Source organism: Fulmarus glacialis, unplaced genomic scaffold (assembly GCF_000690835.1).
Source record: "Fulmarus glacialis isolate BGI_N327 unplaced genomic scaffold, ASM69083v1 scaffold5586, whole genome shotgun sequence".
In the NCBI taxonomy this organism is placed as follows: Eukaryota; Metazoa; Chordata; class Aves; order Procellariiformes; family Procellariidae; genus Fulmarus; species Fulmarus glacialis.
This window is the reverse complement of record NW_009217359.1, coordinates 1-11,398: the sequence shown is the minus strand read 5'-3', so window position 1 is coordinate 11,398 and position 11,398 is coordinate 1. Positions and strand designations below refer to the sequence as shown.

Sequence of the window (11,398 nt, the reverse complement as noted above, 5' to 3'; positions counted from 1 at the left end):
AAACGGTATGATTGTCTGTGCCACATTAGGCAAATCAAAATCTACGTTACCCTGTGCCATAATTCAGAAGCTGCAAATTGGCTGCCTGTGTAAAAGGACAGGAACAAGAAGATGGGGGTCAAATCCCAGGAGTTTTAAAACAAAGATACTCTTTCAGTTTTATGTTCTCACATTTCTCTAGGTCCTGAGAGCAATCTAACTGAGTTGGACTAGACATCCCCTAGAGGTTTCTTCCAATGTGTATTATTCTATGATCTGCAGTCATAGCAATACGGAAGAATGGCTGTATTTAAGTATTTCTTTTAGAGATCTTTCTGGGCTCATTTTCAAGTCTGAAACTTCCACTACGTTTGGGAATGTCATACCCACACACTGTTAGGCATAAATTAATGTTTGCTCTTAAAACCATTTTTCCACTTCCATTGCAATACAGTAGAAATAAATGAAAAGCAAAATTTGTACTCAAATAAATTTTATTAGCTCAAAACAGTTTACACTCTATAACGAGATCTGTGATACACAATAAAGCCCATACGCTAGAAATCCTTTGTATGTAGTACAAACTGAAGGGTACCGTTCTACCAGTGCATCACATTTTTCAAAAAGAAAAACCTAGTGACAAGTGATGCAGACATGAAACAGGAATACTAAACAGCATGCAGTGCTTTAAAAGTTTACAAAGTCTACATTACTATACAAAAAATTCACAAACTGTACTGAGACATCCAAAATTTATTTTTAGTCTTGCAAGTGTAAGGAACAGTTCAAACATTTTAGAACCATTTCAAATGCTGGTAACACTTTGGATACTTTCTTGCATTTCAGAGCCAGATCCTACAGTATCAGTTCCAGAGCGGTTTACTGTCTGCAGTCTACTTTGGTCTCCTCTAGCTCCATCATTTGGAATTGCTGTTTCATTTGCTCTAGGGATGTATTTCTTTGAGGAACAATTTTTGCTTTTTTCATCAGAAGCGCCACTGGATATTCTGCTACCATTACTTTTAATATGTACACTGGAATCAGAAAATGAATGCAGACTGGTAACCAATTGCCTGGCTGAGTGATGTCCTTTTGCATGTTCATTTTGTTTGACTCTTCTCTCGGAGAACGTTGGAGTACTATTTCGAGGCTTATCCTCTTTATTTTGGTTTATTGTTTGAGCTTCATTTTCCTTCCATGAGCCTGGCTGGTACTGCTGCCCAGTAGTCTGAAGTTCTTGTATTTCTCGAAGAGCAGAGAAGGCATTATTCACAACCATCTGGGATTGAAACGTGCCAGGAAGCGAAACTTGGATGTCCCCAGCTCTGTTCTGAAATAAGAGATTCCAATTAAGATACTGATGCAACTAGAGAAAAAACCCCAGTATTGCAACTGCCATATACTAAAATCTGCAAAGCAAAATAAAGTCTTTACATAATATAGAAAAGACTCAGAGATAATAGCAGTCTCACAACCTTTATTACCTTTCAAAGCAAGCAAGTTTCAGAAGATTGCTAGGGTGATAATGACACAGATAAAGCATATTACAGTTTCACAACTAGCTTCAACTTTATACCACAGAAATGTGTCAGTTATACTAAGCAGCCAAAGCCTAATCATGTCTATCATTCTGAAATACCTACAATTCATTGTTTGCTCAAAATTCAGCATAGTGTGATCCCAATAGTCTATCCCACAATTCCTAGCTGCTACAAGAATTTGATTTAACCAATACTAGGAGATAAATATGAAAGTAGTGTTAAGTGTTAGCTGAAGCTTTTTGTAATCATCCTTTGCCGTGTATACTTAAAAAACACTTTAAGCTTAGGCTTCTAAATGTAGATGAACTAGAAAAACAATGATTCAAACAAACTGCATTAACAAGTTAATGTCACAGTGCAGAAGAGTCCAACAACTTCATGGATATGGTAATCATTACTTTCAGTCAGAGGGGGACAACAGCTGAAAAGTACATTAGATAGCATCAAGTACATTGCCACTAGCATTCCCTCTATAGACTTACTTTGCTATTCTGGGTATGTTCTTGTCTTTCTTCTTCAAAAGACTTCTCCTTTAGCATGTTAGCAGGCTTACTGAGAGTAGAATTCATTTGTGGATGCCCCAAAAGACCAAAATCTGACTGGTCTATACCAGCTAATACAGCAAGTTGTCCAAGTCTGTAAAATAAAGTTTAACAGAAAATAACACAAGAAATGCTTACCCTGTGAAAAATGTAAACATTCAAAACCAGAAGAAACAGAATCTGTTTGAAGCTTTGAAGATAGTTTTTCTCTTATTTTCTGAGAAGCCCAAAATAGCTTAATAAAGATGAAAACAAGTAGCTAAAGCTATTTTTCTATCCGTGCACAAATTAGCCTGCAGGTTCAAAACTGTCAGTCTTCCTCACTGTTATGAGGCTAAGAATTAAGTTCTCTGAGTTAGCATTGATCTCAGAGCAGGATGCTGACAAGCAGATTCCCTGTCAGGCAGAGCAAAGATTATTCAAGCAGAAGATTGGTGCACATCTCCCAAACTAGCATAATCTCTAACAGCCAAATCCAATTACATGCTTCACAAATACAGTCATGTTGTTTCACCTGCCAGCTTACAAGTTGGCCAAACCTACCACTTGGGTGTTTTAAGCCGCAATAAGAAGTGAGAAGTTGAAACCATGAATTGGTAGCACAGCATTAAAGAGACGCTTATTGAGAAAAGCAGTCTTTGTGATCGGGATTCTGTAACTTTCAGAGCAGATCCCTATTATCATGAACAGATGTAGGACCCATATGAAAAATTTATTTTTTATGTAGTGAGAGAGCATTTTTTCCTTCCTCCAAAGTTTGAAATTCATTCTTAAAGTAATGGCAACTCTACCAGTTGATTGGCACAAAATTAGAACACAGCCTCAGGGTGAACTTTACATTAAGTTACATTATTACAATTTGGAGGTGGATGGAAGTAGGAGGCAGGGAGGGAAAATAAAATCTTCAGTGGTCTTCTCTGAACATGCAGAGTAGACTACAATGTATGTTCATCATTCCTTCATTCTCCTGGACGAGATTGCCATGCCTGGCTACCTTTACAAAACAGGTTTGAGAACTTAAGCTGAAATTCTTTGACAAATGGGAAGGATGAACCATCCTCTGAGAAACTGCAGGTACAGTGGTAAAGCCTTAAGACAAACTTCAATCAGTACTCTCTAAAGTATTTCAAGTACTAATAAGTCATCCAGAATTTAAGTACAGAGGCCAGATTCATCCATCTAGATTTCTGTACTTCAATTAGTAAAAGGGGGCCCAAGACAACAGGACACTTTCTAAAGCCGGTTCAACTGCATTTTGAGCCTTTCATATTATGGGAATGCTAAGAGCCACAGGTGATCCAATAAAGACTTGGAAACATGCTTTAATAGAAGCTTTCTTCTTTTGGAATGGGCTTCTCGAAAGCCTTTCCCAAGGACAGATACATTAATTCAGCTGGACAGTGCTTGGATCACTGAGATCACTTTTCCCACTGAGAAGAGACTGAACAGTAGGTAGATACAGTTAATTTTTCTTCCTTTACTCCTTGCGAGTACAGTCCTAGAGATCTGGGGGAAGGAGGCAGCATACTTCATTGGGAGGATAATTTTGAAAAGACATCTCAGCAGAAACAGTAAGACTTAAGTAAAGTGACAACCTACCCAGCATCTTTAAGGAGGTCTAAAAAAGCATGGAACTTTTGGAAAGAGTTCTCAATGCTGCCTAGAACACCTTCATCTTCCAATATCATGTTGGTTACTGACTGTGCGTGAAGAACCTCAGACAGGGAGATATTTAGATTCCTTAATCTTGCATTTTCAGTTTCCAGCTATGGGGGAGGAGGGGGGGAGGGAAGAAAAAAGGTAAAGTAATTTCTATCATTGTCAGTTTAAAAAAAAAAAAAATCCAAAAAACTCAACCCCACCTTTGCAAGTCTATAGAGCAGTATCACAAAGAGAAATACCCAAAGTAACTGACGTAACTGATATAGAGCTTCCTGTACCAGAAACGTTCAGGGCACTATTACACTGAGCTCTGTGCAGGTTTGTTTATCCACAGCTGCAATTCTACGCTACCATAGTGAAACTGCTGCAGGCACACAAAACTGCTGGGTCAGCCCTGTCTTAAGTATGTACAGAATGTTGTAGAGCAAGTCCAAGAAAAAAAATTAGCTTTCATATCATGGTTTTTTGCACTTATTGTATGACACATTAACACCAAAGACTTTATTTTACTAATAAAAAAACGTTAATGAAGGCCAGTGCTCTCCTTATATTCTCCCCTCTGTATCAGAGGGAATGCATACTACTGTATCTCTCCCCTGCACTGTGCATCCCAAAATTGGAAGTTTAAGATGATCTGATTTTTCTTCACATTGAACATTAATCAAATCCAGGACAAACTGAAAGTTGAATGATAACTGTAGGATATACAGGGTTTTGTGTTTGAGGGAAACATTAACTCAGACACTCATTTGAGATTACAGCTATGCAATCACTGCTACCATGGGCTTTCCTTCTTTCATCTTTTGTAAGAGGACAAAAAATTATAGATCTGTGTAGTGCACTGTAGCTGTTAAGCTGTTAAACTAGCTAAAACGAACAATTTTAGAGATTACTGCTACTTAGTTTATCCCTTCTCCTGAGACAAGGTGCTAGGTCCAAGCAGTCTAGCATGACAGAGAAAGATTTGTTACAGTGAGTATTTAGCCTAAAAAGCATTTAAGTATCCAAAAAACAGATATCCAGCAGAGCCCACTGGTGCACTTCACATTACAGGAGGATGGGAATGGCTGCACCGGAGGACTACAATGAACCTTGTAGAGTGCAGAGTCCTTTGTGGTATCTGCTCCCTGTACTGTGGGGTACCACTGGTTGCTCAAGTTACAAAGGGCACCACCACTTTCATTCCTTTCCAGATCACATCTAAGAATCAAATCCATTCATTTACACTATCTTGCACTCGAACTCCATTACAAGAAATTCTGCTTATTGATGCAAAATTATCTTTTTAGGTCAGCAACAATGGACAGAGGGGAAATAGACCTCATAATTTAACTGTGACAAGTTGTTAGTTCGGTTCTGTCATAATGCGAAATTGCACTTCGCAACAACTAACAGCTATGGCCAATGTGCTATGCAGAAAACCAACATTTTTACTGCCTGCAGAAACAAAACTTAAAAATCAAAGGGACAGAATAAGCCAAATTAAACAACATTTGCAACAAACAGTTTTTCAGCGCATGTCACGATAAAGAAGGTGGGAGACCTCAAAGAACTATCCATCTGCTGCAAATTGCAAACAGATTTAATCACTTTCTCAAGAAAAACAAACATCAGGATGCCCCAGATCATAAGTAATACACCAAATGAATGAAACACATTGAAAGAGTAGCTTCACCCAGAGTTCAAGGCTCTGGAATAGGATCAAGAGAACAAACACACATTACTAAATGCAGATTTCGTCATTGCCCTTAGGCTAGTAAATGATCCACGTGACTTTGAACTGAAACTCTGGAAGCTACCACATTAGAGGTCATTCATAATTACTCCTAATTAAGCAAGTGGATAGTTTGATTAGTGCCTCCTTTAAAAGTAAGGATGATTAACAGTTAAGTATCATTACCTCCATTATCCGTTCCTCAGCCTTTACTCTGGCTCTTTGTTCTTCCTTTAATTTTTCCATGCATTCCTCCAGCTCCAACTATGGTAACACAGATAAACTATCATGAAATTTATCTCAAAATGTCAGATCAACATGCAATACTATACAAAACCTCAACGTGTCCAATTAATAACTAGCACACGGCATTCCAAGCAATAACATACCTTCCACAAAAATACATGACAAAGGTCTACCAGCATTAACTCTAGGATGCAAAAAATTAACACAGGAAAGTGGAAATAAGTGTGATTCACTTAACAGATTTGCAATATGGCAATAGATATACGATGAAACGAGATTATAGCACAAGTCTCTTGAGCCTATGACATTACTGTCAGGAATATATGTTCTTCTCTACTTCCTCTTCTTCCCCTTTTCAAACTCATTTTTAACTAAATACATCTACTCATCAAAAGCCCAAATTGGGCTCTAAAAAAAATCCTTAGTAGCCATACCTAGCTTTTCAAAATGTACTCTTCATCCAGTATTTTATTCCTTATTACAGCAGTAGGAATACAAAATTCTGAACTGTAAGAACTGTACTCTTTTCAATTGGTTTTATTTAGTTCTTCAGCAGAAAAAATAAGTTTTTCACAATCTGATGTTGTTTGAGTGAGTTAAGCAGCTTAGTGTGGAATTAACAACAACAAAAAGAAACCCAAACATCTAACAAATATATTCTAGTCTTATTCATGAGATGCCTACACTTGTATTTTAACTTTTAGTTCTGAGTAGTGAATCTCTCAGTTTCAGTGGACAGTAGTCAAGATTTGATAAGCAATCGCCACGTTTTCTCATATCATAGCAGAACATTATGATCTTTAATTACAGCATCTGAAGTAGAAGCACAAATAGGAATTTTTTGTTCTTGCATGCCTTTACACAGTCTTCTGGTTCCAAAGGTGAAAACTTAAAATTATCAAACTGCTCTATTTTTCAGAGGGTAACCTACATGAATTAATAGTATACAAAGCTTCTTCATTTCTCTATACACCTTGCATACAGGCATATATATGCAACACAGGACACTGCTTTTTGTACACACCTTATCAATCAGTTCTACAGAGGAGCAAAGATCCAAATAGAACTGAAATCCTTTGTTTACTATCAAAAGCTTATTCAAGAACATACTACTGCACTTCATACAAGCAATCAACTGAGAAGACTGGTGTGCAACAGAAATGCATAGCAAAAATAATCCTTCTACAAATGCAAAGAGGTTCTCACAAACCTTGTATGATGCAAGGGACTTTTGTATCCGATTCAAAGGTGCAGGTTCTAAAATATCCTAGATATAGCCCTCCCAATGACAACCACTGAGATTGAAGATTACGGGTCTGTCACTACTGTCCAGTGAAGCCTACTCCTAAGATCCCTAGACTGGCATCAACCAAGCTAACCCTGGAACTAAAAAGCTAGTCATATCTTTATCATCTGAACACACAAGAAAGACTCTCAGAGGTCAGAAGGTACAGGAAAACCACATTTCAGACAGTATTTGGGAAGAGATTTAAGAGTATCTATCTGCCATGATGTATCAAAATCGCCTCCAGGCATAGGGTGGAGGGGGAATCTCTAAGGAGACACCTCAACAAATACCACAATCTTACTGCAATCTACCTCAGAACATGTGGAAATAATAGGACCTAGAAATCCGTTTATAGATACAGAAGCACAGCACAGAAAGTAGCAACCATTATGTTCTACATCCACACCTTGACATGTAAGCTGGAATCCTGTAACCTAGCTTTGAAGATCAGTCAGAAGTACCACGGACTTGCAGAATTCTTACAATTCCATTTATAGCATGTATGCGTATGTATATACGCATTTTAAAGCTTCTAGGGTGTAGGGTTTTTTAGCAAGCAACCCTACTTTAGAAACCTTAGTTCTATAGTATTTTTGTTGTGGACAGATTTTAGACAATTCTAAAGGTGGCAGCACTGACCTTTTTCTTCAGATTGCTGGTTTGTATTTTCACAGGGCAAAGGCTTAAAAAATAGTTAAATTATCAAGATTTTTTAAATAGGAATTTGGAGGTTCTGTAGTTTTGTTTAAACTTGATTTATGACACTGTACATATACACAATATTTGATGGTTATGGGCTGACTTCACAAAAAATTTGACAAACACTGCAGCTACATCTCCTCATAAGCAGTATCAGAAGTCTACATTTAAAGGAAGATGCCTTGCACCTGTGCAAACATATTTGTCACCATTAAATTAGAAGTATATGTACGCTTTATTCTTTGATTTGCTTTTGAGAAATTCACTAGCTTACACAATCCTCTAGTCTTTGTAAAGAAAAAATCTGTTAAAATACATCAGAATGCACTAAATGTACATCCAAGCTACAAGACTGCCCCTTCTAGTAGTGTAGTCCAGAAAGTCCACTGACAGCCTTTAAGATGAAGTTGAATAGCAAATGTATCTGTAGCCCTCAGAATTACTGTATGCAATATGACTACTCAACACTGGGCAGAGGTATAAAACTGAAGGTTAAAAACTAAAAATACTAAAAAAATTTAGTAACTAATTAGCCATGTTTATCTACTTGATTACATTGTTGTCGTTATTTTTAAAGAAGTTATAGTGCAATCTCTACTTCTATGTAATTCACATAGTATTAATGTGTAGAAAGAGTTACCTTGCCAACTATATTTTAAGGGTGAAGTTCACCATTTATACCCTTAGTTAAAATTTCAAAATGTGGGAGTCTTATTAATTACATTCTTCATGTGAGGCAATTCTGACATTTCACATTCCCTCTAGTGGAAGGAAAGAATATTTATCAGTTCTTATTTTTCATTTAAGCAGAAATCAAGCTTTTTGTTAGCCAAGGGATTTTTTTTTAAAAATGAAAACACAACTAAGGTCTCACTAAGTAATACGCTCAAAACCCCTTTTTGAGCAGAAGGATGCAGAGAAGTTCTCAAGGACTTGCATACTAAAGTGAAAGTCTGGTCATTTAGCCACATCAAGGGATGTTTGGAGAGCTTTTTTGGCACAGTGGCAGTTTAAGCAGTTCCCGCCTCTTACTGCTTATTCCCACTCTGCAATCCCATCATTGTTCTAGCACAGCTGGTTGTCCCACTTTACTGAAAGGCTGTGCCAAGGCCTGCTACAGCCAAATATGCTGGATTACTTTTCAGCTAGATCAGTTCCTCAAGTCAGCTCCCCACTCAAGCAGCCCTGCAGTGAGAGCTGTTTAATTACAGTACCTAAGCCCAATTAACGCAGATAAAAAGGGTCCTCCACTTCGCCTCTCACATTATCAGCCATAGACTTTGCCACTTGCCACTGGAACGCACCCAATCACATAAGCCAACGTGAGTCATTAAGATGGCTGAAAACTAACCCAGAAAGGTATCACAGAACCACAGACTGGTTGAGGTTGGAAGGGACCTCTGGAGGTCATCTGGTCCAACCCACTGCTCAAGCAGGGCCACCTAGAACAAGCTGCCCAAGACCATGTCTAGATGTTTAGTATCTCTAAGGAGGGACTCCACAACCTCCCTGGGCAACCTGTGCCAGTGCTCAGTCACTCTCACGGTAAAAGTGTTTCCTGATGTTCAGAGGGAACTTCCTGTGTTTCAGTTTGCGCCCACTGCCTCTTGTCCTGTCACTGGGCACCACTGGAAAAAGCCTGGCTCTTTGCACCCTCCCTTCAGGTATTTATATACATTAACATAATCCCCCCTGAGCCTTCTCTTCTCCAGGCTGAACAGTCCCAGCTCTCTCAGCCTCTCCTCAGAGGAGAGATGCTCCAGTCCCTTAACCATTCTTGCGGCTCTTTGTTGGACTCTCTCCAGTATGCCAATGTCTCTCTTGTACTGGAGAGCCCAGAACTGGACACAGTACTCCAAGTGTGGCCTCACCAGTGCCGAATACAGGGGAAGGATCACCTCCCTCAGCCTGCTGGTAACATTCCTCTTAATGTAGTCCAGGATGCCATTCACCTTCTTTGCCATAAGGGCGCACTGCTGGCTCGTGTTCAACTCTGTGTCCACCAGGACCCCCAGGGCCTTTTCTTCAATGCTGCTTTACAGATGGTCTGCCTTACCATATATTGGTGCATGGGGTTGTTCTTCCCCAGGTGCAGGAGTTTGCACTTTTCCTTGTTGAACTACATGAGTTTTCTCCCCATCAGCAAGTTGAATCAACTTGCCTTATGATCAGATAAACATGAAAAAAGACACAAGAGAAAAAGACTGAAGCAAGAAATGGAAAAGCACTGCGGGTCGGAGGGGAAATAGATCTCACAATTCAATGGTGACAAGTTGTTAGTTCAGTTCTGCCATAATGTGAAACTGTGCTTTGCATCACCGAAACAAAAAGAATGGGTGAGGCACAGAAACCATTTAAGACTGCTTAAACAGTGCTGTCAGATATGCAACTGTGGCCTAAAAAAGTATTTTGGTTTTCAAATTCAGAAAATCAGGAAAATCTGGACCTTTACAAGCACAGGAAACTTAGAACCAATTTTGGGGTAAGTTCCTAAAATTTGCAGTTTTACCTCCCAGGAAGCTCAAATTAATCACAAATTATCCCTTCCTTACAGTTGCTTACATTATACTATAGGTAACACTGACAACATAGGTCGATATGACAATCCTTCCCTAAAGCACAAAACACTTCTGCCTCTGCAAAGTGCCCTGAAAGTAATATTCCTCCCTCTCCAAACACCAAGAATAAATACATCAAGTGTTTCCTGAAAGCATCTTGCTTGCTGCATAGAAGTTTTTGGCACAATATGCACGTGACATGGAATTCCACGATTCCAGACACAATGCTCTTGTTGAAGAGTGTTGAAGCCACTGCACAGCACAATGTCAACATATTGCAGTAATACGAAGTCACTACGAAGAAGAAAGCCGCTATACAACTTTAAGTCCCAGCAACATGTGAAAACCTTGAAAAGCTGCCTGAACAAAAGTTCTAGAGAGAAAAAGGGTAGGCCTAAAAAAAAAGGTATACACCAGCTGAAAAAAAAGGCAGGTAGTTATTTATGCAGTATTTGTACACTCCTTTTGCTTTCCACAGTAACTCCTCGGCCCTGATTTGACAATATGCTTATAGCGTACACATCTTCATTAGAATTATTCAGAGATTGGAAATCCAGCGCATATCTGACACACATCTTTTGAAACGGAAGCCTGTGTAACATAATGCAAGATAATCAGAAGTTATTCAGAAGTCCTGCTCTGTGACTGGTTATTAGCTTAACCATAATTTTCTGAATAAAACATGGTTTAATTGATATAATTTGCCTTTATGGAATTTAAGGCACAGAACATGCTTCTTACCTGTAATTGTTGATACTTTGTTACGTTAATCTTATCTAATGATTTTGCCAAATCAGGGTGATGGATAACATCATCTAAATCTTCTGTGTCTTCGGTTTCAGATGTAGAAGTGCTTTCTACTGTCACTTTCACAGGAATACCTGTCTAATTACATCAGAAAAGAAAAACACACCCACTCACAGCATTACACTGTGCAATAAAAATCAAAGATTAAATAGTATCAAAAGCTTAATTTAAATGCAATTGTTTCCCAGAGTCCCTTACAGTGCATATACATCGTCCAGCTATGCAATTTTGAAATTTGCATATAGCAATATTAAAAAAAACCAAAACAATATATGTGTGCATATATTGGGTACACATGGCAAGGATTTAGTCACAGGGGCTGCAGGGCGGCCCCTGGGCAGAGAGGCCAGGGCTGCCCCCTG

General features: G+C 38.6%; 1 protein-coding gene across 1 annotated transcript; it reads right to left on the bottom strand.

Annotated features, from left to right (window-relative positions):
* Positions 1-784: 784 nt before the first annotated feature.
* Positions 785-11,114, bottom strand: LOC104078109 (centrosomal protein of 78 kDa-like; the record flags this gene model as incomplete). Its single annotated transcript, XM_009579626.1, has 5 exons — positions 785-1,309; positions 2,003-2,156; positions 3,662-3,828; positions 5,625-5,702; positions 10,971-11,114. Coding segments are annotated over 5 exons (1,068 nt in total), but the record flags the coding sequence as incomplete, so codon positions are not given.
* Between the last annotated feature and the right edge of the window lie 284 nt (positions 11,115-11,398).